This window comes from Arvicola amphibius, chromosome 6, assembly GCF_903992535.2.
Source record: "Arvicola amphibius chromosome 6, mArvAmp1.2, whole genome shotgun sequence".
Taxonomy (NCBI): domain Eukaryota; kingdom Metazoa; phylum Chordata; class Mammalia; order Rodentia; family Cricetidae; genus Arvicola; species Arvicola amphibius.
In genome coordinates this window covers 151,526,487-151,550,907 of record NC_052052.2, presented here as the reverse complement: position 1 = coordinate 151,550,907, position 24,421 = coordinate 151,526,487, and the positions used below count along the sequence as shown (strand labels likewise).

The window sequence follows — 24,421 nt, the reverse complement described above, 5'->3', positions numbered from 1 at the left end:
CTCCTCACTCTTTACGACGTCTGATTGCTGATGGGAATTTTAGGGGCCATCCACCTGTCCCATGTCCGGGAAGCCCTTCAAGGTGTCTATCTCCACAGCTAAAATGTTTTTCTTTCAGAGTACAAACTCTTACACAGCACGGCAATTCTTAGCTAACAGTTGATTTCTCTGGCAGACTTTTAAGAGCGCCTCTTTGGAAGGGGCCTGATTGGCATGTGCCTGTGTTTCCCTAGACCATTTCATAGTCTCCCCTCTCTGCTCTAGCGGACTCTCAGAATGCCCCACCCTTCCTGACTCATAGGTGTAGTCACCCCTGGTGGTACTGCTCCAGGAGCCTTCACCGCAAGGATAGCAGTCTTGTTCTAGAAGGGCCTCCCAGGGGCGGTCTGTCTGGTTGCAATGGCTCTAATGAGAGACGGCTGCTTGGTTTCTGGGAACTACATAGGCATTAGCTCTGACCCCTCCGCAACTCTGTCTCAGGGTCCCCGAGTAGTCACACTTAGCAGTGACGGGAGAGGAGCCCGATTCTGTCACTCCAGAACCCAGGGCCAGACGGTGTGCTTCGTGCCCTGGTTTGGGAAGCTGCTACCTACCGACGTACTCACGATGACATTCGCTTCCCTGCATATGACAGACAGGAGAAACCGGAGAGATTCTCATTCCAGTCAACGGGTGGAAGCTGAGGACCCACGAGGGGCAGATGCGGGACGGACCTGACCGTGTCCTGCGCCCGCGCCCCTCCGCAGGCGCGTGCGCATCGCCGTCCCTCTCCTCTCGCCCCCGCCCTCATCGTCTGGGTTTTCAAATTTGAAACCTGCGGCTTTTCCCGCCCGAGCCGGGGCCCCGCGGCGGGAGAGGGCGGGGCCGCGCGCCAGCCAACCCCGGCTCGGAGGCTCGCGGCCCGCCCCGAGGATGCGGCCGCGCCCGCGCGCACGTGCAACCCGGACCCGAGCGACTGCGGGTGGCAGGAGTGCGGGCAGCTCGCAGCACCCAGTGTCCAGGCTGTCCGACCCGGCCGAGCGCTTGTCACCAGGCGTTGGAGCCGTGGACCGGGACAGACTGGGCGGGAAGAGGCGGGACGGGCGGGACGGGCGGGGCGGCCGCGGTTCCCAGGGGCGGGGCCAGGGCGGGGCGGCCGGGGGCGGGGCGGGCCCTGTGTTTGTGGCACCGTGTCAGTTACATTGAAACAAAAGTGGTTCGGCGGCTCCCAGGGCCAGCATCCCCGGCCCTCCCGCTCGCCGGCGGCTGTCGCCGACATGGAACCCGTGGCCAGCAACATCCAGGTCCTGCTGCAGGCGGCAGAGTTCCTGGAGAGGCGCGAGAGAGGTGAGGACAGACCCCGCGCGCGGGCTGGAGTTGGCTCCCAACTTGGACAGAGTACGGCTCGAGGGCAGCTGGCGCGCTGCCGCCAGCACATCCACAGGAGTGCGAGGGCGTCAGGGCAGGGAGTGACTGGGGAAAGGGTCCTGGCGCCAAAAACCTTTCCTTGATCACGCCGTGCCAGGGGCTCCGGCTGACGGGCTGGGTCCTCTCTCTGGCAGAGGCGGAGCATGGCTACGCGTCCCTGTGTCCACACTACAGCCCCGGGACTGTCTACAAGAGAAGGAAGCGACCCGTTCAAGCTCCTGGTGCGCTAAACAGTGGACGGTGAGCAGGGATGGGGCAGTGTGGGGAGGGGCGCTAGTTCTCAGCTGGCGCATCTAACCCTCTTCTCACTTCCTTGTTTGCCCTTTTGGGCCAGGTACCCTACTCCATCTGCCTCTGTGTGTGTGTGTGTGTGTGTGTGTGTGTGTGCGCGCGCGCGCGCGCGCGTCGCGCTCGCGCCCACTCACGGACTTCTAAAGCACCATTGATGTGGCTAGGAACTGTAACAAGACAGTTACACTTCCACTCACACTCCTGAACTCTCTCCCCTACAGGCTTCTGCTTTTCTGACCTTTTGCATATGCCGTTCCTTTTAAATGTTTTTCCATCGACTGGCTTCTCTGACAGACTTGTTTTTGGACCCAATGTCATATCTGTCCAGTCACCCCCTCTTACCTGGCTGTCAGGGGAGACCCCACAACTACCCCGGGGCAGGTGTCCTGTATCTTTCGGTGTATGTGCCTCTGATTCCTCTGTCACAGCCTGGGATTTTGGTGCCCTAGATGAGCCCGGGTTGTCACAAAAAGGCTCACTTGGCACAGATATCTGTAGTGAATTTTGAGCCGCCCAGTAACCTGGGGCTGAGGATTTGAACAGTACCAGCTGTCCCTCACTGCCTCTCCTCTTGGCATTTGCAGGTCTGTGCACAATGAGCTGGAGAAACGCAGGTGAGTTCCAGCCTGGCTCTGAGAACCAGGTCCCAAGGACCGTTTCTCTCAGACCCTCCCCCCTTGCCATCCCTCTGGCTGGTGAGGTGGGGCTGGCAATGCCCTCCAGAACTCTTTCCCTGCAGGAGGGCCCAGCTGAAGCGGTGCCTGGAGCAGCTGAGGCAGCAGATGCCCCTAGGGGTTGACTGTACCCGATATACCACACTGAGCCTGCTGCGCCGGGCCAGGATGCATATCCAGGTAAGGTGTCTCCAGTGTGCTTGTTAGACCGAATGGGATGGTGTGGTGTGGAGGGCCTGGCTGGAGCTTTGGGACCTGCCCCCATCCTGTGTGAAGTGAGACAACTGTTTCCGAATCTCTCAAGTGGGAAGGAAAGCAGACAGCTGGGCTGTTCTGAGGCCCTGTAAAGGTCCCTTTTCTTATGGTATCACTTAGGTCCTGGCTGTGAGATCTTCCACTAGTCCTGTTTAGTTCTACAGAGTATATGACTGTTGAAAATACTGTCGTGAGCCATGTGATCCAGTGGACTGTAGAGGGCTGGTACCTGCCTTCTCTCAGCAAAGGACAGAGGTGAACCACTAGCTGGTCCAACCTGGCCTTGCCACTGCTTAGGTGGGATTGCAGGCCCCCTGGTGGACAAGAGTGGGTATACAGATGCCAAGGCCCAGGCTGTGCCAGCCATGTGGGCATTTTAGAAGCTCCCTTGGAAACAAAAGAGGGTTTTCCCTGCCTTCCAGGCCCATTTGATGAGATAAAACAGATACTGCCAGACTGGAGGCACAGCAGCCGAGGCAGATTCAGGACCACAAGACTAATGCCTGTCCTGCCTTAGCAACAGTTCATTGAGCACCACCGTCGGGCTCTCGCCAAGGGCCATGGCAATCAGTGCCATCAGCAAACAAATCTTGGCTGTGGGACAGATTGTTGTCACATAGGTGCATGCTGTCACTTCCATTATTCTGGTTGTCACATAGGCTCTGATTTCTCCCATGAAGTTCCTTTGCCCTCATTTTCAGGTAGATGAAACGTGCTATTCAGGTGTTGAGTGGCACATGGCAAGCCCCGGGCGGCAGCCCTTCCTGAGTGGCATCCCTTCCCGGGCAGCATCTCCTGAGCTTCCTTCCCCTCTGGCTTGGTGTCTATCAGGCTGCTTTCAACTCTGTATGTAGACCTACCGAGGCTCATCTCCAGCTGGAAACCGTGGCAGGACAGTCTCAGTACCTATTTCCTATGAAACTCAAGCCTCTGTCTAACGCAGGCCTTGCTTTTTTGGGCTCCACAACATCATGACAGCGTTCTTAGGCTTCTCTCACTGCCTACCACAGACAAACAAAGCTTCCCAGGGTTCCTCTGCCTTGGTGGTAATCCAATGCCACATCTTAGTCTACATGAGCACACACATCCTTCTGTACCTTGTTTCGAGTGTTCTGGTTTATTCTCATTTTAAAAAGCAGAAAATCATTTGTATGGGAGGAGCAAACCCAGAGCCTTACACATGCTAGGCAAGCACCTTACCACCGAGCTGCTTGCCCAGTGAACTAGTAGCCTCTAGTCCAATAATTTAAAAGTAGTTGGCAGTGCTTCAAAGTACACTTCACATGAAAAATTTGGCTTTTTACCATTTAAATGGAGAGACTGGAAGAGCTGGCTGGGTCTGTGACCATGGACGGCAATGGGCTGCAACTTAGGCATGGCCATATCCTTTAGCCAGAGTTTTGCCTGTCAGGGTGCCAGTCTCCAAGTTTGTGCTGATATTATATTTTACTCTATTATGTGACAAGGCCCTAAAGGCATTGGAGATCCGAGTACCGTGTCAGGCACAGCCACCTAGACAGATCTTTGTACTTCAGGAGATGGCCCTGAAGGACATGAAACTAGCATGGGTTGGTCTATGTGGCTGCCTGTCTGGCATAGTCAAAGGTCCTGGTGGCCACAGAAAGGCCAGTCCCTGGGCAGCTGACCCGAGTCCCTGCCCCTGGGGTTCTGCAGAAGCTGGAGGAGCAGGAGCAGCAGGCCCAGCGGCTCAAGGAGAAGCTTCGCAGTAAACAGCAGAGCCTACAGCAGCAGTTGGAGCAGCTCCAGAGGCTGCCCTGGGGTGGAGAGAGGGACCGGCCGCGAGCGGACAGCCTGGACTCTTCCGTTCTGTCCTCTGAGCGCTCAGACTCAGACCAAGGTGAGTGCTGTGGCATGTGGGCGGGGTTCCTGCTGGACTGTGGCAAGTGGGCGGGGTTCCTGACTGGCTTCTCTCTGCAGAGGACATCGAGGTGGATGTGGAGAGCCTGGTGTTCGGGACTGAGACTGAGCTGCTTCAGAGCTTCAGCGCCGGCCAGGGGCTCAGCTACTCACACAGCACCGGTACCTGGCTATGACGTCAGCTGCCTCTCTCTCTGGACTGAGCCTGCCAGGCAGGGGAGCCCTACACAAGTCCCAACGTCTGCTTAGAGCCACTTGTTGGGAGACCACAAAGACCCTTGTGTGGGAACAGGACTCTGCACTCTGCTGCACAGCTTGAGCCTGGGCCACCTTCCCTATCCCCCAGGGCATTTTATGTAGCCCTTGGCTCCGCTTTGCTGCCCCCCACAGGGACAGGAAGCCTGTAGACCTCTTGTTCCTGGGCAAAGCCCCAGGCCCCACATACATTGCACAGTATTCTCATTAAAATCCTCTTTCATAAGTTCCCGTCCATGGCTCTGCCTGATGAGATGGAGGAAGTTCCAGCCACAACTGGAAAAGAGGAAATCAGATCGGTCGCTGCCAAACATGGTCATGTGCTGGGCAGCACACACCCAAGACAGGCGGAGGCTGCGGGGGTGCCAGGCAGTGACGCGACCTGCCTGAGGTCAAGTTCCAAACCAATGCTGTCTGACTCCACACCTGGGCCAAGCAATTCACGTGTTTATTGAGTGCCTGTTATGTGCTAAATATTGTTCAGGGTACTTGGGACACATCAGAGAATAAAACAAGGAGCCCTGCCCTCGTGGAGCGCACAGTCTATCGTGTGTCGCTGCTCCACCTATGTACTGCTTGTGACCCTGGGCAAGTCACTGCACCTCTCTGCCCAATGGGGTAAAAGGAGGCTGGGCTCAGTAGACGCTGAGCCGGGTGTACTGCAGATGCGGACCAGGACACCACCTGAACCCACCACCCAGACAGCAGAGAGGGCTGGAGGCGCATCTTTAATAATCAAGTACAGTGAGAAGGGAGAGGAAGGGAGCAGCTACACGAGCTGCTGCTGCTGCTTGGTGGCGGCCTTGTTGGCCAGGTCCTTGGCCTTCTCTGTAGCTGCCAGTGCCGTCTCCTTTGCTTTTTCTTTGGCCTCTTTGGCTGTCTCAACGAGTGTTCTGGAAGGAGCCTCCCCTGCGGCAAACAACAGGAGGCTGGCTTCAGATGATGCCTGGAAGACCCATTCGGTACCTATCCAACCAAGGCTTCTTAGGAACAGAGCCACTGTCCTGATTCTTGACCCTCCCACCCTTGCAGGCACACAAGAACCTCAGGCTCAGATCAGGGCAGTGATTGGCCCAAGGCATTGGTCAAGTTGAGGTAGGATCATCCCAGCCACTGCTAGTGAGGGTCCCTTAGTTCCCAAGCAGTGTCCAGGGCTCTCACCTTGTAGCTTGGCCAAGATGTACTCAAAGCCCTTCATCGTCTTGGTCACATTGCTTTTGAACCGGGCAAGGCCAAATTCCTGGCAGAAGAAGGAGGAGTATGGGAGAGCTGCTCAGTGACCCAGAGCCCGGCGTGGCCCAGCTCCCAAATGTCTTACCTGGACAGCTCGAGAGACACCAAATAAGCTGGAGGAGACCCAGGCTTCCCGACGGATTTCGGTCCAGCCGCTGTTGTCAGAGTTCACACAGTAAACACATCGTTCCTCCACCACCTGCACAGGGAATCCAGGAGAGCATCTTGTAGGCGTGTCCATTGCTTTGCTCACTTGCACAGACTCAGACCCTGTCTCTATTGTGCCTCCCAAGCCAGTAACACACTCCAGCACTCAATACTGGGTGAGTACTTGCCCTATGTTCTAATAGTCAGGCTGGAGAAATGGCTCAGTAGTTAAGAACACTGGCTGTTCTTCCAGAGGACCTGAGTTCAATTACCAGCACCCACATGGCAGCTCACAACTGTCTGTAACTCCAGTTCCAGGAGATCTGTCATCATCACACAGACATGCATGCAGGCAAAACACCAATAATTTTAGACAAATAATTTTAGCTGGGCAGTGGTGGCGCACACCTTTAATCCCAGCACTCGGGAGGCAGAGGCAGGCAGATCTCTGTGAGTTCGAGCCCAGCCTGGTCTACAAGAGCTAGTTCCAGGACAGGCTCCAAAGCTACAGAGAAAACTTGTCTTGAAAAAAGACCAAAAAAAGAAAAAGTCTTGGGGATCAGCTGGCATTCCAGCCTGATCCTGGGCTTTGCTTGGGGTATATAGATTCAGCCATGCACAGTGTTTCCAGTCTACCTTCTGAATTCTCCCCTTTGAGCTTACACACTTACACACACACAGCCATCTGATAATAATCACAGCTTTCATTATCAAAGTGAGTGGCAACTTCCTGAAGAACACAAAGATAGCAGTCACAAACACACCACTGTGCTGGTTATCCGTCAAGTTGCCGCCTCCTGTTCTGCCCAGCACCACTCCTGAAAGTCCACCATCTATGTATGTACTTCAAACAGTAACCTAGCGTTCTGTGTACAGCACTTGAAACAAGTTCTGAAAAGAGGTGTCTTCCCCACCATCTGAGAGCCAAGGGAGAGGCCTAGAGAGGCTGCAGACTTTGCTCATTAGTATTCCAGACCTGCTTCAGGCCACAGGGCTTCCCACAACTGCCTGAGACCTGGAGGGCAACTATTTTAAGGGACCAAAGGAGGTCTCACCATCAGCCGGGCGTGGTTGATGTTCCAGGTGAAGGTGGTCATGGTCTGGTTCTGTGGGTCCACAATCGAGTCCTCCAGGATGTACACCGAGTGAGCAACGTTGGCAGGAAAAAGTCGCTCTGCCCAACGTGGCATCCTGTTGGTCTTGGTCAGGAGTCTCCGAGACAGAAGCTTCTGGTCAGGGGTCACCTCCCGGTGTACTATGTCTTCCGTTAAGACATGTTTGCTGCGGGTGTTAAAATAAAGATGATTCTCAGAAGTCTGCTCTTGATAAACTGTCTACGGGTTCCCGTCTGGAGCCTCCAGGTTATGGTTTCCTGCAATCTTACTAAGTGATCTGTACCTGGGTTCAAAGTTAAGGGTATACTGAACCGATCCCCGGGCAAATTCCAACCCCCTCCTCCTCCCTGACCTGGTTTCAGACGTTTTTCCAATCTCCAAGATTTGTACCACTAGGGAGCGCCAAGGGCAGGTGAGCAAGCCATCGCCAGGATTCCCAAACCCCAAGGTAACTCAACTCCTGTACCGCCGCCTTTTCCAGTCTCAACACCTTGAGACCACAAAATAAAAATCTAGATCCTCATATAATCCATAGCGTATACAGTCTTCTTCGAGGACCTTGCAGGCTTGGCCTGGTCCTAATCTTAACAAGGACTTTGTGCTCTAACTGTGGCCACAGTTCCAGAGACACCACGTCGGATTCGCTGTCCTGACTTTCCCGGCTCCAATACTCAAGGACAGCCTCCACTCCAACCTTCAGATGGAGAAAGGACGGCCATTCGCTCTACCCACCGCCACGTACCTATAGGGATTCGGGTACCGTTGCCAGAAGGCAGCGAACACTTGGTCCCAGGAACTTCGGAGCACGCTCTGGCCCAGGAAATACTTCACCATCGTCCCGACCCGGACGGGCTCAGCACCCGTGCAGCATCAGGGTGAAGAGCCCGGGGGTGGGGGGCACGTGGCTCGGTGCACGCCCGCCAGGCTCGCAGCTCAGTCACCGCCGCGCCGCGCCCAAGTCCCTACGGCCGCCATGAGGGACTATAAGACTGCGCGACGCTTCCGGCGCCGACCGCGTAGGTTCGGCCACTTCCGGCGCTCGCACACGTGATCGGACGTCCCGCCCCCTGGCGTCCAGTTCCGGAGGTGCTGGCTGTAGTTAGCTGCGGGGACCCCAGTTTCAATCGGTAACCCCGGCTCGGCGGAGCCTCAGTCGCAGCAGCGTTCGCGCGGGTGAGCCGTGCAGGGCTCGGCGGCGCGGCGGAGGGCGCTATCCGCGTCCCCGCGCCGCGGCTCTGCTAGGGACGGAGTGCCCCGGCCGAAGCTCCGGGGGCCTGCGACGTGCGAGGCCCTTGGGGTTAGGGTCTGAGGCTTGCGTCCGCGGACCCTGACGTGAGTGAGGCGGCCCTGGGAGCATGAGCGGGCAGCGCGTGGACGTCAAGGTGGTTATGCTGGGCAAGGAATACGTGGGCAAGACAAGCCTGGTGGAGCGATACGTGCACGACCGCTTCTTGGTGGGCCCCTATCAGAACGTAAGTGCACCCCTCCGGGCCAGGCACGGGAAGAAGGGGGCCGGCCTGCATTCGACTCTTATCTCTTACCTGGTTGCAGACCATTGGGGCTGCCTTCGTGGCCAAGGTGATGTGCGTTGGAGACCGGACGGTGACTCTGGGTATTTGGGTAAGTCCCTTGAGGATATAGTGTTGAGCAAAACCATTTCCGAGGTTTAATGTCTTGCCTCTTAAACTAGCCAACTGGAGCCTTATAGAGGTCGTTTTTCCTTCCCCACACCCATTCAGTTATCTAAAATTTTTTTAAAAAAATGGGGGTTTGGAAGACGCGGGCCTTGTTCGTAAGACTTATGAAGGAGCTTACCTTCACCCCCCCAGGACACAGCAGGATCAGAGCGCTACGAAGCCATGAGCAGAATCTATTATCGGGGCGCCAAAGCTGCCATCGTCTGTTATGGTAAGGGGTTGGATTCTGTCCTGTTTTAAGGGTTGGGTTACAGGCCAACAACAGAGGGGGACCACTGATCCTTGATTGTGTCTCCTGTCTGACCCCTACACCAAGACCTCACCGACAGCAGCAGTTTTGAGAGAGCCAAATTCTGGGTGAAGGAGCTGCGCAGTTTAGAAGAGGTAGGTGGCCAGATCCCACAGATCGGCGTCAGGAACTCTGTTGGTCTGTGGAGATAATCTCAGCCTTGTCTTCTGCTACAGGGCTGTCAAATTTACCTGTGTGGCACTAAGAGTGACCTGCTGGAGGAAGACAGGCGGCGCCGTCGTGTAGACTTCCACGATGTCCAAGATTATGCAGACAGTAAATGTTCTAAAGCCTTTGAGGGTGGGGGGCAGAGGGTGGGTGATACCTGCTTGAGTGGATTACAAGGACAGCAGACCCTTGGCTGCTTTCTGGCCTTCTTGAACCTATGGGATCCAGGACACTGAACTGTTAAACTACATTTAGGTCCTGATTCCCAGGTATAAAGACTTAGTCACTTCTCTTTGCAGATATCAAAGCCCAGCTCTTTGAAACATCCAGCAAGACAGGCCAGAGTGTGGGTGAGTGCTGTCTTGGGGCCTGCCAGCAGAAGGCAGGACACTGAAGGAAAAAAGGTTCAGAGGGCTGGGTCACTGGGAGTTCTCAGGGCTGCTGGCACCAGGCCTCACTGATCCTTTGCTTGCCAGACGAGCTCTTCCAGAAAGTGGCAGAGGATTACGTCAGTGTGGCTGCTTTCCAGGTGATGACAGGTGTGTACTCCCCACCTATTAAGATATCCTCTAGGCTCATGGACTCTAGTCCTGCTGGTGACTATCTGAGCACCACCATAATAGTGCTGAGCGGCCACCTCTCTCTCTGACAGAGGACAAAGGTGTGGACCTGAGCCAGAAGGCAAACCCTTACTTCTACAGCTGCTGTCATCACTGAGCCACGACTCATCTGGCCTGGGAGAATTAAATGAATTCCCCCAGAGGGCTTGAACCCAATTCTTGTCTGGGCTGGCGTGGTCAAGTGTCTGAGCTACTCCAGGTCCCCATGGCAGCAGAGGTGGCACCTGCCTGTGCTGGCCCATGGAACGGAGGCAGTATTGGGCAGATTGTGGGCATGAAGAGGGATAAGGGCTGATTTGACTCCCAGGCTTGTGTCCTGGACAGAACTTCTGTCCACAGATTATTTAACTAGCTTCTGAACTGTAAATAAAATTGATGCACTGTGACTCACAGCCCCTTCCCTGTTGTGTGCACTGGGTGCCAGAACACCTAGTTGTTCTGGGGCTGCCTGCCTGGCCTCACTTCCTCTAAGATAGCATTTGGAAACCAAATAGCTAGTCACCGAAATCATGGAGAAGCAATGGGCTCTTACGTTCCGTGTGTGTGTGTGTGTGTGTGTGTGCGCGCGCGTCTGCGCGTGCATGCGTGCGTGCGTGCATATAGAGCAAACCCCCAAGGCTTCTAACATACCAGTCAGGAACTTTATCACTGACTGATAATAGCAGTTTCTTTTCTCTTATGGGGATGAAATAGGCTTAGAGGCTGGGATGGAGGAATACAAACTCTTTTAAGAGCAAGGAAAGCACATAAGTTATACCCACAGGTGAAAGGCTCAAAGTTTGGCCAGCTCAACTTCTTGTGTCATGTCTAGACCTGTGGCTCAGGGCTGTGACTCAGTCCTAAGCTTCCCAGGATTGCCCTGTAAAATATTTAACAAGAGGCAATCCATAGTTCTGCAAGTTAAAAAGACTTTATGGATGCAATTTAGCTTTTAATTAAAAAAAGAAAAAAAAAAAAGGACTTGAAACTGGGTGGTGGTGGTGCTCACCTTTAATCCCAGCGCTAGGGAGACAGTCAGGTGGATCTGAGTTTGAGGCCAGCCTGGTCTATAAATTGAGTTCCAGGACAGTGATAACACAGAGAAACCCTGTTTTGAAAAATAAACGAAAATACCCACACACACCATTAAAAAAAAAAAAACTAAAAACAAAGCAAAAACAACAAAACACAAAAAACGAAACCAAAAGGATTTGAAGACAGAGTGATGGCTTGTCTTTAATCCCAGTACTCAGGAGGCAGATGGGCCTCTGAGTTCCAGGCCACCACAGCTACACAGTAAAATTCCCACCCCCTGTAAAAAAACAAAACAATATAAGAACCCACAAAACCCTAAGTAAATAAGTAAAAAGAGAAAAAGAAAATTGAGACAACTGCTAATTTGTTCAGGATCAGAAATACACTGAAAAGCTAGATGGTAATGTAAAAAGGGCTAACACTTCCTGTTTAAACAGAAGGAAGTGTATTGCAGCCCTTTCCAGTTAAGTGTGAGGGTGTGACGCCAGTTCAGGGCCCCTCTGCCTTTGAAGATTTCAGAAATACCAACCTGGTCCTATTCCTGCCCAGAAGGCATTTTGGGACCATTTTTCTGACATCTAAGCACTAACTGGGCAGTCAGGAGACAGACTAGTTTGAGGTGAGTCTGGACTGCACAGCATAGTGAGACTGCCTCTAAACAACCCAGTGCACCGGTTTTATTTCTCTTTAATTCCTCAAAATGCCCTTGAGAGTGGTGGTGGCCTTTACTTGCAGCACTTGGTATAGTTCAAGGCCAGCCTGGTCTGCAGATTGAGTTCCAGGACAGCCAAGGGCTACACAGAAATATCTTGCAACTCCCAATGGAAAGGAAGGATATTAGGTAGCCAGTGGAACTTGGGAGGTCAATTTTCAAGTTCTTGAAGGCCTCAGGCTCAGGTTGGCTCCAGCTCTTACCCCAAACCAGTCAGTCCTCTGTCTTATGCTACATCTCCCCAGAGACAATAAAAACACAGGGCAAGGGCCATAAGAGTAAAGTTAAACTTTACTTTACAGTAATTTTTTCTATATACAAAGAATTACAGTACATGTTTATGGGGACTCCTAGCACAGGGTTCCCCTCTTTTTCACTAGGAGGTTCACTTCCAGCTGACAGTCTGTTGGGGGGGGGGGGGGAGAGAACACAGTGATGGACCTTGGCTGAACCCTTTTCCCCATTTAAAAAATAGAGCTTTCTAGTCAGCTTTCTTCGCCAAGACCTAAATAAAAAGCTGCTTTTCCATGAGCTCCTAGGTGCTGTACTCACCCAACTTCCACACTCACCTACATACATAAGGCGGCACCACCACAGCCTGGAGACCACCTCTTCTGTCCACCCTGGAATGAGACACCAGGACTCTCCTTGGTTTCTCTGCTCTGCTCCCTGTGTCTACCTGTCAAGCTGTGCTGAGCTCCCAGAGGAACTCCTGGAGCCCCTCATAGTCTGATGTTCTTAAAGTCACAGGAAGGCTACTCTAGGGTAAAGACCACAAAAGAGTTTTTGTTTTGCTTATGTTGGTAAGAAAACATCTCTTTTGAGGTTGTAGTTGTCTAAATAAAATAAACTCTCCCAATGTTCTTAAGAGACATTGCCCTTATAAGCAATTGAGATCCTGCCACGAGAGGGGAAGAGGTAGAGAAGCAGAAGGTAGTGGATACTCCACACCCATAGTTCTCTTCTAAACTGTCCTAGGCAGGATGGGACAAAGGTGACCCTAGCCCTAAGAAACTCAGTGGCCATCATCTGGATTTGGGATCATCTCTTCACCTCTGGATCGTACTAAAAACTCCAGGGTTGGGTTGGCAGGCATCAATGACACTGCCTGCCGCCTATCTCTCATAGAGCTGAAAGGAACCTACATAAATTATCTTCCCAGACGGGAACCGGGTTTCTCATGTCACCACTTCCCCAACCCTTGGCAGTGCTTATTTAAACCATGAGATTAGCACCATCATTACATTGTTTTGTGTACAAAGCAATTATTTGTATTTCAATTTACACTATAGAACTGCACTGACCTAGGAAGCTCAGCTGAAAACAAACTGGTCATAGCCAATCAAAGCTCCTGCAAAAGCTACCTAGGTCTAAATGACTTGGGATACTTTTAACATTAATCACTCAATTTTAACAACAGGAAATTCCTGCTGCTGTTCCTGTCCTCTGATCTAGGAGGTGAGGACACTGGGCCTCTTTTCATTCAATGACAACATCCCCAAGAGGATAACAATATCCTGACAATTTTTAGAAAACTTAATTTTTTGGAGCCGGGGCAAGACCCATCTGATTGAATGCTCTCCTGATTGCCCTGCATGGACAACCTAGACATCCTTCCTGTCAGCTGAGGAACAACACTGGGATACAGTCTCAAAGTTCAGCTTCAGTGATCTGACAGTGCAGAGCCACGAAGGCTCACTACTACTGCACTTCAAGCCCAGACTGTGTATGTGGGATAGAGGATATAAATACCAAAGATGCAGAATTCGCTAAGAAAAATTGACACAGTTATGTAAATAATTTCAAACTCAGTAATTTTAGGGAAGCAGACACCTAAAAAATTTGGGGGGGTTGTAAATGGTGGCTGCCTTCTATTAAAATGGGTTGGCTCCAACAGGAAGAACAAATGAAGATGCAAATTTCAACAATTCCCCCCTTTTCCTCCTTGAACTAAACAAGAAGTGTAGTCACTACCTAGGAGCATTTCTGCCTTTGGCTTGTCCCTGGAAAGAACTTCCTAGGTGCTGTCTTCACAGGTAGACTCTCTGGCAATCCAAATTTCAAGCACTCAGCCAAATGCCAATGCCAAAATACCACCTGTCCAATGATCAGAAGTTTCTAATAAGATTTTCTGTGCTGCCAATTCACACCCTCAAAGAAAGGGTTATTACAGGATTCAAACGCAGCCCAGAAGAACTGCAAGGTCACCCTCTTTCCACCATCACACTTAAGTCCCTGCTCCCTAAGCACTTGTTACTGAAGGACAGTAACCAATACCCAATTTTAACACGACTCATGCTGTTAGCTGTGGGTCTCTGCTCAAATGTCTAGTTCCTACTCAACAACCTGAGAATCTTTCAGTGGCCCTGGATAAAACGTGCCTGTCATTAGAAGGGTTGTTTCTCACCCATGCCCCTCACTCCCTCCACTCCACAAGTACACAGCTCAGATGTTTTCCCAGCAGGTCTGGAAGGAAGGCTCCAAAGAATGGCGGTGAATGAAAATATCGTAACAAACACAAGTGGCCAATCATGACCCCATCCCTCCCTCCTGTTCTGTGAGATGCTTCTAGACAGCTGTCAAAGCCAATTAACTACTGAAACCTATTTTAGAGAAGTTAAGTCAAGACTAAACTTCACTTAAAATTTTTACATAGCCTGCACCCCCCACCCCCCAATTCACAGTTTATTTCATGAAACAGAGCTACGGTAATCAAACACACAACATAGTGAACGGAGACTCTGACAGTGCAGTGCAGACATCTGTTTCTGATCACAACTACAGATGGCAGGAGAGCAAAGGGCACAGGACTGGCACCAAGCGAACCTACGCACACAACCTAAGAAATCAGGCAAGGGGCCTACTAGCTGCAGTTATATACTTACATTCTCACACATGATAAATATGCAATATAGTGAACTTTAATGTCCTGGGTGAATTTCTTTAAAAATATTTTTTTCATGGTTTAAAAATTTTTTAAAAGAAAATAAGATGCTTTATGTTTTCTCTTCCTTTTGAACACAGAGCTTTTCTTACTCTGATGATGTGGAAAGAGAGAAGGAAAGGGGAGAACTAGGCAGGCGTAATTCAGAGAGGAGATTCTGAGGTCTCAGAGAGGTGCAGGGACTAGCCCCCAAACTCGGGCCAGCCCTGTCCTAGCCTCATCCCTCTGCCTGAGTTCAAGGGTTTTTACCCCAGAGACAGACTTGGGGAAATAAAAGCAGACACTACTCTCAATTTTTATATAAAGTACAAATGCTTCCGTAACCACTACTGTTCTTTCCTTTTGAAAAGTGATGGGAGCTAACCTCAACAGGAACTTAGGAGGAACCTGGGGCAAACAGAATCCTGTTGAGGGTATAAAAGCTGTAACTGGGACAGAAAGGCCAGATGTTTTGACTAGGAGATGCCATTTATTAGCTAAAGATACTAAGTTGGCAAAGCAGACAGGTAAACAAACACATGGTCTGAGGACAAGGGGCAGGGTAAGTGTGAGAGAACTAGCCAAACAGCACTTTCTGTTGGCAGTTTGTGAGCTGGGGAAATGGAAGGGCAGGGTAGCACCAACAGATTCCCAGCCCTTGGGCCCCAGCTCAGGGCAGCAGTAACAGATAATCAGCAGTTATGAGGAGTTGTCTTAGATCGGACACTGCTCCAAACACGTCTCTCCAGTCTTGGGGAAGGGATCTGGCTTGCCATTGAGCTAAGTGACCAGGCATGTGCTCTCTGTAACAGAAAGCACAACAATTTGCAGGGAGGTGGAGAGGGTTCCCTCCCTTCAGGTAGGAGGGCATGAGACTGGGAGAAAACTTCCATCAGTATCTGACACTCTTCTTGAAGGTGGTATGTCTTGCTAGGAGTTTGCCAGAAATTCCCTATGTCCACTGCCCGAGACTGAAATCTGAAAGCACCTGAGTGTTTGAGGAAATGCGGATGGGGTAGGTTCTTAGAAAAGGATTATTGGTAGAAAAGAAAGGTAAGCTTGCCAATTTCCTTTGTCCACTTCTGGGATACTACATTCTCAGAAACCAGCTCCCTCTAACCTGATGCTCTTCCAAGAACAAATCTTCAGACTGCAATACACAGGTAAAGAGTCCCAGTCAATAGCTCGTCTTGGCCTTGATGTAGCACCCTTCCATTTACAGAAAAGAGCTTTGCAGGCACGCACATGCATGCACGGTCCAACCAGGAAACATATTCAATACAGACACATTCTGGGCCACACACGCACACATACACACAAAAATATTTGAGAACAAACCTGGAAACCCATGGCCTAGCAGTACTTTCTGTTGTTTCCTGGTCAGAGGTCCTTGAATCTGCTTGGGGACCCAAGTAGGCAAGTCAGGCTCATTGGGATCAGGCTTTATATAATTCTGTCTTACACAATGACTAGCCTCCTGACCTAGCATACAGCAATACTCAGAAAACTGCCAGTGATTTGAATGAGCATCAGATCCTCCTAAAGGTTTATCAGGTGTTCTCAACGGGGCACTGCTGGGCCAGGGAAGTAGCTTTGTGAGCCTCTATACTTTCCAACTTGACCAGTGGAATTGAATTCCATGCTTGATTCCAGAGTGGACTTTTTATTTTAAGTTGACCATATGTAAAAGTTAGGGCAAAGAGACTCAAGTCTGTCTGTCTCCTTGACCGGGGCCCGACGATTTCCATACATGGTTCACACAACCACAAGTCCCCATGGGCTAATGCCATGAGAATTCTGAGTGTTGGGATATAAGGAAAGAAGAACAGTGGAAGTATTGGGCATATGTCTGTTTTTTAAGAAGGAAAAGGAAAGAAGGATTATCCCCCCAACCCCAACGGCACCCTGGGGACAGCTTGCCTGGTTATGTGATATTTACTGCATTATTTCTGTTCTGACTCTGCACATTTGCGACTAGAAGGAGCCTGGTTAAGAGCTTGAATTGTATTTTGCTCTGGTTTTGGGTCTTGCCCTCTTCCAAGGGACCAACAAGTTTGTGCCAATGTCTGTGTGCCCCCAGTAGACCAGCAAGCTTGGGCTAGTGTTTGTCCAGCCACTATGGGCCAGAGCCCTGCCCCTGGTGAGGCTTTTCCCAGGCCCCAGGGACTCTGTTCTGTGGTTGTCAACTTCTTCTCTTCATTGGGGAGAGAAGCTGGGATCTTCCCAAGAGACCTGAAGGACTGCCCACTCTTGGCAGTAAGTCCTCTAGATAGCTGCTTTCCCTGTTTAATGAGGCTGGGTGCTGTGCTGGGAGGTCCTGGGGTCTGCTCAGCTCCCACAGGAGCTCTTCCTGAGGCTTGAGTTGCTGATTCATATAAAAAAGCCTTGGCAGAAGGTGGAGAAAGAAGTCTGGCCTGGGTGAGTGACTTAACAGCTTGCCAAGGGTGTTCTGAAGGAGCTGCTGCTTTCCCAGCTGGCGGAAGGGACTCTGACACGCTGCTTTTCTCCATAGCTCGTGGCATGTGCCCCAGACCTTTGCTAGATGGCCATGAGCTTGACTCCAGCACTGGCATCTTTTCATCAGCCTGTGGTGTGACTTCATGCGGAGAACCAGCCCTCTCCTTTTGGCGAGGAGTTAGGTCTATGAGATCCATCACTAGAGCAGGTCTGTGCTTTGACTGAGTGTTCTGGTCCACAGGCCTCAGTGCTTTTTCTTTAGCTACCAGAGACTGGACCACAGCTGATAGTACTTTCTCAGGAGGAGGAAGTCTCTGGGTCAAAGAGGCATGGGATTTGTCTGGGGGCTTATCAGAAATCTGGGGTTTGGGACTGCTGGTAGTCAACAGTCTGTCTGGTGGTGAAAGTCTCAGGCCAGTGGCGGCTGGGGATTTCTCCACTGACTGGGACTTTGGGCTGGCAGCACCTATGGATTTATCCAGCCTTGGGTCAATCATTCCCAGAGGTCTTTCCAGTGGCAGGGACCTGACTGAGGGTGAGGAGCTTGGCTTGGTCATTGAAGAGGCTTTGTCAGATGGTTGAGGTCTTGGTCCTTCTTTAGCAGGTGGTCTGTCCTGTGGCCTCTGGTTGGATACCAAGGATTTGGTCCCTGACCCAGCAAGGTCTCTAACCCTATCTAAAAAGTGGGAGCTAGACTCAGTTCTCTCAGGTCTTTCAGGTAGCAGGGCCCTCTGACAAGTCCCTGTCAGGGCTTTTTTGGAGACTGGCAGCGTCTGGGTGGCGTCAGTAGGTGGCTGATCAGGCATCTTGGGTCCCTGAGTAGCCATTCCTGATGACTGCTCTGTCAGATGAGTGCTGGGGCTGGGAGGCAGTTGCCCTGGAGGCGGCACATACTCACGGATCTCCCCTGGTTCCAGAGGGTTGGGCCCACAGGGATCATGTTCAGTACAAGACAGACGCCCATCGAGCTTGGAAATGAAAAGCATCCCTTCTCGATGCTGCTTGCAAAAGGAGCTGGGACACATCTCACAAAAGGAGGCTGCTTCCTTCCCACATACGTCACACTGGTGCCAAGGACATTCCCACTTCCCTGAAAACAAGAGTGAAGAGAAGCTTAGGGAAAATAGATGCAGGTGAGATGAGCCGCGGCTCTGAGACTGGTCCACAGCAGTGGCTGCAAAGCCTCCTCAAACTGCCACATCTTCAGAGTTTGTGCCACTCACCTGCCATTACTCCTTCCCCAGAATTTCAGCTTCCTCTTCTGCACAAAACAATATATAAAATAACAGCAAAGAATCAAGGTTGAGTAACTAAGTATCAACTAAACACAAGCAAGAGACTATTTCTAGCATGAGCTGTACAGGGGGGGAAACCAAATAAACCCCAAAGTTCCTCTTAAAAGAAACAGTCATTACTACTTCCACATTTTTTTCCCAAATTCTGGTTGTTTTGTATTATTTGAGACAGGGTCTCACTATGTAGCCCAGGATTGCCTTAACTTACAATTCAAGGTATATATATCACAATGCCCAGATCTAGACAGCTTTTAAAAATACAACTCAAAGAGGAACATTCCAGCTTTTTAACATTCTTGCTTATTTTGTTTTCAACAGAAATAGGGTAAATTTACACATTACATAAGTAATAAGGGAAGCTGACTCACCTTTGCTGAATTCTAAGTCTTGAAACCAGCAAGAAACTTTATCTGGATTGTCCATGTAGAAACAAGGGAAAAGACCTAAAACTGACCTAAAACTAACCTTGTATCTACTTACTTATAAGGCATGTAAGTGTTCCCATCTCCAAATAAATTATGCTAGAACTCACTGATGGAACACAAGCAAAATCATGACCTGTGCCATGAAACAAGGTGATCCTGAAAAAGATTTACTTCTATTTCCTGGTACTAACATTTCAACACAAAGGCTCTGACCTTATTCTACTTGACTTTCTGTTCTATCATGACCCTGGACTACACAACAGGAAGGAAAATCAATTTAGATTTTCACACACCACTGACTTCTACCCTAGAGCTCTCCACTCGGCATACTGTGGAAGCAAGTATTAGTGATGTGTTAGCATCCCTTTAAACAGCTTCATTTGCATCTGTTGTTTGTATTGTATTTCACCAGAGCCAGCCTGACCAAATGGCTACAATCCTAAGACCCAGTCACTGCCCAAAGGATATTAACTTTTCCCAACACAAACTCCTAATTACCCCATCTACCTTAGCAGTTGTCTCATGTGTAAATTTATACAACTACTTCATCTATACAGAAAAAGTCTACATTGTAAGGTAGACTCTGGCAGAGTTGAGAGAAACTGTGGGTAAAAGCTGTTGACAAATCTTTCATTGATCCGAATATCTAAAGTCTCTACTATGCCTCACTCTCCCTTTGGCAGGGAAAGGTGATTTAGTGGCCTTGGGGTCAGAACACCTGTCTTTGAATTATCAGCAACAAGTAATCTCAATCTTCATTTGCATTTTCCCCATGCACATGTGGACAGAAAACAATCTTTATGAGTTGCTGGGAAGATGAAATAATGTAAATGGAAATAAAACACAACACATTTCTGTTTTCTTTCCTATAATCTAGGACTCTAGGCCTTTGTTGTTCCTTTATCACCAAAGAACATGGACAGCCAACAGCGGGCTTGCGCTCAACAACAGTGTCCTCTGTCACACCGAAACAAGTGGCATCAGATCCTGAAAACTCTGACAGAGAACAAGGAGTGCTGCGAATGGACTTTGGCACCAACCTGCTGGTCGCTTGGTCAGATTGAGACAGTCAGCATGGTAAACTTTCGGGCAGCCTGGCTTCTTGCAGGAGACGAGCTGACCAGCATCCCCACAGCTGAAACACTCATCCTCTCTCTCCTTTGTAACTTCACCCTGGCTCCTGCGCTTCCCGTGCTGCTTCTTCCTGAATTTCCTGGACTTTTCTTCAGTGACAATGGGTTGATTCTGGAGGTCAGATATTGATCAGTCAACACCCTGACAACAACTCAGGTATGTACTCTTCACTAGATTAACTGTCCTTTCAACCCCAGCTTCTCCTCTGGAAAAGATAACACTCAAGAGACTGCTGTAAAGATAGAGAAGATACAGGAAGGCATGCCCTATTCATGTTAGCTTTGACCGCAATCTTAAAAACCAAACAGTACGGGGGCTGAAGAGGTGACTCCTCAGCAGTTAAGAGTCCTTTGCTCTTTCAAAGGACTTAGGTGTGATTTCAATCATCCACACTGCAGCTCACACCCATCTCTAACTCCTAAATCCAGGGGATCAGATACCCTCTGCTGGCCTCTAAGGGCACCAGGCATGCAAGCCTTGCATAGACACACATGCAAGTAAAACACCCATCACATAAAATTAAATAAAATTTAAAATGTATATATTATAATAACTTTGTGTTTTAAAAATTGTCAAGCTTTGACCGTTGGGAATGTTTCTCAATTGGCTCTATCCTTGTGATACAGGCCTATCTCTGTGTATTTTAGCATTTCTTTGATTAAAAAAAAATTTTTTTTATTTTGAAACAGGATATCTGTCATGTAGTCCTAGCTATCCTGGTATTTGCTATGTTGATCAGGATGGCCCCCAAACTCAAAGAGATCTACCTGCTACCCACCCACCTGCCCAGCTGCCCTTCCCTATATAATCTAACCATTTTGGTTACCAGGCCATTTCATCTGCTCCCTGTTCCCCTCCCTTCCCTCTCCCAGATGTTCCTGCTTCTGACTACGCTCTCCTTTTTATCTATAATAAACTTCCTTGTCCACCGTATCTAGGAGCAGTCTTATAGCCTTTCTTATTTTTTTCATTCACCACCCTGATAAGATGTTCAATCAGCCAAATTCCTACATAACAAAAAAAAAAAAAAAAAATCCACACCCAGAAAGAAAGAAACGCCCCAGCCTTGCAGTTTTGGGGCTATAAAATAAAACATTTCTCCTGTGTTTGGGGCTATTCTCTCAAACCCCGTTTTAGGGGAGATAGCGCCGACAGAAAATAAAGCTTGCTTAATATAAATAACCAGAGAGAGAGAGAGAGAGAAAGAGAGAGAGAGAGAGAGAGAGAGAGAGAGAGAGATTGCGAAATTGAGATCACCTGCATCTGACTCAAAAGTGTAGGGATTAAAGGTACATATGAATATGCCCAACATTTTGGTTTTTTATTGTTTGACATAAAAATATTTATGTCAAAGCTGGGCAGTGGTTGCTTGCCTTTAATCTCAGCACTCAGGAGGCAGAGGCAGGAGGATCTCTGTGAGTTCAAGGCCACCCTGGGCTATACAGAGGGAGTTCCAGTACAGCCACCAAAGCTACAGAGAAACCCTGTCTCAAAAAACCAAAAATCTTAACTCCATCCACTTAGTGTGTGTGTGTGTGTGTGTGTGTGTGTGTAGGTCAGAGGATAACCTGGAAGGACTCGGTTCCCAACTTCCACCTTTAGGTCTTTGGAGACTGAATTTAGATCATTAGGCTTGGCAGCCAGGCATGGTAGTGCACACCTTAATCTCACCATTTGGGAGGCAGAGGCCGGTGCATCTTTTTGAGTTTGAGGCTACTCTAATCTACATAGTGAGTTCCAGACCCTACATAGTGAAATCATGTTGCAAAAAACAAAACAAACAAAAAACCCTTCACGAAATGAAAAGGAAACCATCAGGGTCCTGAGAGATGGCTCCACAGGTAAAGGCAATGGTCTCCAAGCCTGCGCACAAATGACTCCTATAGGTTGTAGTCCTCTGAGCACCCTATAGCACTCATACACACACAAGATCAATAAATCTAAGAGAAAAACAAATGAACAAACAAACAAGCAAACAACGACAACAAAAACCCTCTAACAGAAAACAGCAGCCAGGGATGGGTTTGCACACCTGTAATCCCATCATGGAAGTGGCAGGCAAAGAGAAGACAGACTCAAGTTTAAGGCTATGCTGAAAAAGACAGTGAAAGTCTCTTCTAAAAAAGAAAGATGGGGCTGGAAAGGTGGCTCAGTGGTTAAGAGCACTGGCTGCTCTTCCAGAAGTCCTGAGTTCAATTCCCAGCACCCACATGGTGGCTACAACCATCTATAATAGGATCTGATGCCCTCTCTGGCATACAGAGCACACATAAACAAACAAACAAACAAACAAACAAATAAAATTTTGCCAGGTGGTAGTAGCGTACACCTTTAATCACAGCACTTGGGAGGCAGAGACAGGTGTATCTCTGTTGTTCGAGGCCAGCCTGGTATACAAGAGCTAGTTCCAAAGCTACAGAGAACCCTGTCTTGGGCTGGAGAGATGGCTCAGAGGTTAAGAGCATTGCCTGCTCTTCCAATGGTCCTGAGTTCAATTCCCAGCAACCACTTGGTGGCTCACAACCATCTGTAATGAGGTCTGGTGCCCTCTTCTGGCCTGCAGATATACACACAGAATATTGTGTACATAATAAATAAATATTAAAAAAAAAAGGAACCCTGTCTCAAAAACCAAAAACAAACAAAAAGAGAAAGAGGGCAGGAGGCACTGAAGATAAGCACTGGCAATTCTTACAGAGGACTTGGGTTTGATTCTAAATGGCCACAAGGAGATTCACAACCATTTTTAGTTCTACTTTCTAGGGAGGGGCTCCAATGACCTTTGGTGACCTCTCTGAGTATTAAATGCATGTGATATAGACATCTATACAGGCAAAACATACATACACATAACATAAAAGACAAATCTCCTTAACAATTACAGCATTGTAACTCAGTTAAATGTACATAAATAAGCACAGAAAGACAAAATAATATTTATATTTTGTTAATCTCTATATTTTTTGGTGGTAAACCCACGGCTCAGCATGGGCCAGAAAGCATTCTACCACAGAGCTACATCATCAGTCTAGAATTCTATTTTTATATATGGTATTATAGTGTAGTAAATTTTGCTAATACCTGTAGGAAGCAAAAAGAAGACAACTACATACCCAGGGAAATCTAGGTAGCTTCCTGGAAGGTGTGGGGTGAGCAGAGACCAAAGTAACCTATTTCACTGTTTTAATTTGGTAGACTTTTTTTTTGGTTGGGGGGAGCTAGAAAAACACTTTTAAGTCAAAATTGGTAAAAACACTACAGCAACATCAACTAGATCATGAGACTGCTCAGTAAACTGTTAGTGGCACTACTAATAATCAATCCCATTATTTCAAAGCAAAGCTTCTTGAAATACTCATCCCTAGCACTGCACCTAACAATGCTACAGGAGAGACACATCATTGCTGCTAACAGAGAAGTTTTGAAATTGGTACCTTTGGCCGCACACCCAGGAAGCCACTGCAGTTCGGGGCTCCACATTTGCAGACAGTTTTTCCATTCCCAAGACATTCTAGGTTGTAATTGAAGGTAAGTTCAGTGCCTGCATAAAGACCACAAGAATATTAACATATATAGTTATATTATTTCTTAATTATAAATGACAATAATGTCTAATAGAATAATTTTATTTTATTTTTATTTTTTGTTCAAAAAGGGTCTCTATGTAGTCCAGGCTGTCCTGAACTCAGAGATCTTCCTGCCTCTGCCTCCTGAGTACTAGTATTAAAGGTGTACACTACCACACCAGGATGAGAGTAATTTTAAGAGAAAATTTTAAATCTGTGTTATTCATTAGCTAATGTGACAGAATTTATTTTATTTTGTTGGTTTTCTGAGACAGGGTTTCCCTGTGTAACAGCACTGGCTATCTTAGAACTCGCACTAAACTAGGCTGGCCCAAAACTCACTGAGATCTGCCTTCCACCTCTACCTCCCAAGTGCTGGGATTAAAGGCGTGCACCACTACAGACAGTATGTAACATAAATTTAAACAGTAAGTGATATTTAAAATAAATTTTTTTTTTTTTTTTGGTTTTTTGAGACAGGGTTTCTCTGTGGCTTTGGAGTCTGTCCTGGAACTAGCTCTTGTAGACCAGGCTGGTCTTGAACTCACATGGTTCCAGGAATCCAACTCAGGTTATCAGGCTTGGTCAGCAAGCTTTTACTTACTTAACCATCTTGTCAGCCCTGATATACATTCTAACAGTGAGACCAAGAGAGGTTTTCATTAGATGCTGGAAATCATTACTTCTTTCTTTAGCTGAACAGAATATAAAGCCAAGTGACTTACAATTAATACACATATTGCAGGATTAAGAATCATCTGTATTTACATCACTGAGAGGCTAGAAACAAAACGAAACAAACAACCCCACACAAACTAAGACCAACCAGGGTTAACAGCAAGCAAGGCCGTAGTTCCTACCTCACA

The 24,421-nt window shown here is 48.9% G+C and overlaps 4 protein-coding genes across 13 annotated transcripts in view; 2 read left to right on the top strand and 2 right to left on the bottom strand.

The window, feature by feature from the left end:
- Positions 1 to 1,201: 1,201 nt before the first annotated feature.
- Mxd3 (MAX dimerization protein 3) lies at positions 1,202 to 4,932 on the top strand. Its single transcript, XM_038335199.1, has 6 exons — positions 1,202 to 1,326; positions 1,542 to 1,647; positions 2,283 to 2,312; positions 2,438 to 2,552; positions 4,302 to 4,485; positions 4,566 to 4,932. Exons 1-6 carry the CDS (start codon positions 1,257 to 1,259, stop codon positions 4,679 to 4,681), a joined length of 621 nt encoding a protein of 206 aa, XP_038191127.1. The 5' UTR covers positions 1,202 to 1,256; the 3' UTR covers positions 4,682 to 4,932.
- A 255-nt stretch (positions 4,933 to 5,187) lies between these two features.
- On the bottom strand, positions 5,188 to 8,270 carry Prelid1 (PRELI domain containing 1). 2 transcript variants are annotated; one of them, XM_038333237.1, is made up of 5 exons: positions 7,998 to 8,270; positions 7,196 to 7,421; positions 6,079 to 6,192; positions 5,922 to 6,000; positions 5,188 to 5,726 (listed from the first exon to the last, which is right to left on the bottom strand). In XM_038333237.1, the coding sequence occupies exons 1-5, from the start codon at positions 8,087 to 8,089 to the stop codon at positions 5,530 to 5,532; spliced, it is 708 nt and encodes a 235-aa protein (XP_038189165.1). In that variant the 5' UTR covers positions 8,090 to 8,270; the 3' UTR covers positions 5,188 to 5,529. The 2 variants fall into 2 exon arrangements, with proteins under 2 accessions (XP_038189165.1, XP_038189167.1); XM_038333239.1 differs by having other exon boundaries at positions 5,188 to 5,669; positions 7,998 to 8,267.
- A 32-nt stretch (positions 8,271 to 8,302) lies between these two features.
- Positions 8,303 to 10,415, top strand: Rab24 (RAB24, member RAS oncogene family). Its single transcript, XM_038333240.1, has 8 exons — positions 8,303 to 8,727; positions 8,807 to 8,875; positions 9,085 to 9,163; positions 9,269 to 9,336; positions 9,418 to 9,517; positions 9,709 to 9,759; positions 9,886 to 9,948; positions 10,062 to 10,415. Exons 1-8 carry the CDS (start codon positions 8,611 to 8,613, stop codon positions 10,124 to 10,126), a joined length of 612 nt encoding a protein of 203 aa, XP_038189168.1. The 5' UTR covers positions 8,303 to 8,610; the 3' UTR covers positions 10,127 to 10,415.
- Positions 10,416 to 12,028: 1,613 nt separating this feature from the next.
- Nsd1 (nuclear receptor binding SET domain protein 1) overlaps positions 12,029 to 24,421 on the bottom strand; it is a 108,843-nt gene continuing 96,450 nt past the window's right edge. For 8 of the 9 annotated variants that reach the window (XM_038335593.1, XM_038335597.1, XM_038335592.1 and 5 more), the window contains 3 exons: positions 23,424 to 23,530; positions 19,896 to 20,100; positions 12,029 to 18,225 (listed from right to left, as the gene is read on the bottom strand). In XM_038335593.1, coding sequence (XP_038191521.1) covers positions 16,622 to 18,225; positions 19,896 to 20,100; positions 23,424 to 23,530 — 1,916 coding nt within the window. In that variant the 3' untranslated portion in view covers positions 12,029 to 16,621. Of the gene's footprint in view, positions 18,226 to 18,358; positions 18,397 to 19,895; positions 20,101 to 23,423; positions 23,531 to 24,421 lie in introns of all 9 variants that reach the window. The other variant, XM_042055369.1, reaches the window with a different exon arrangement.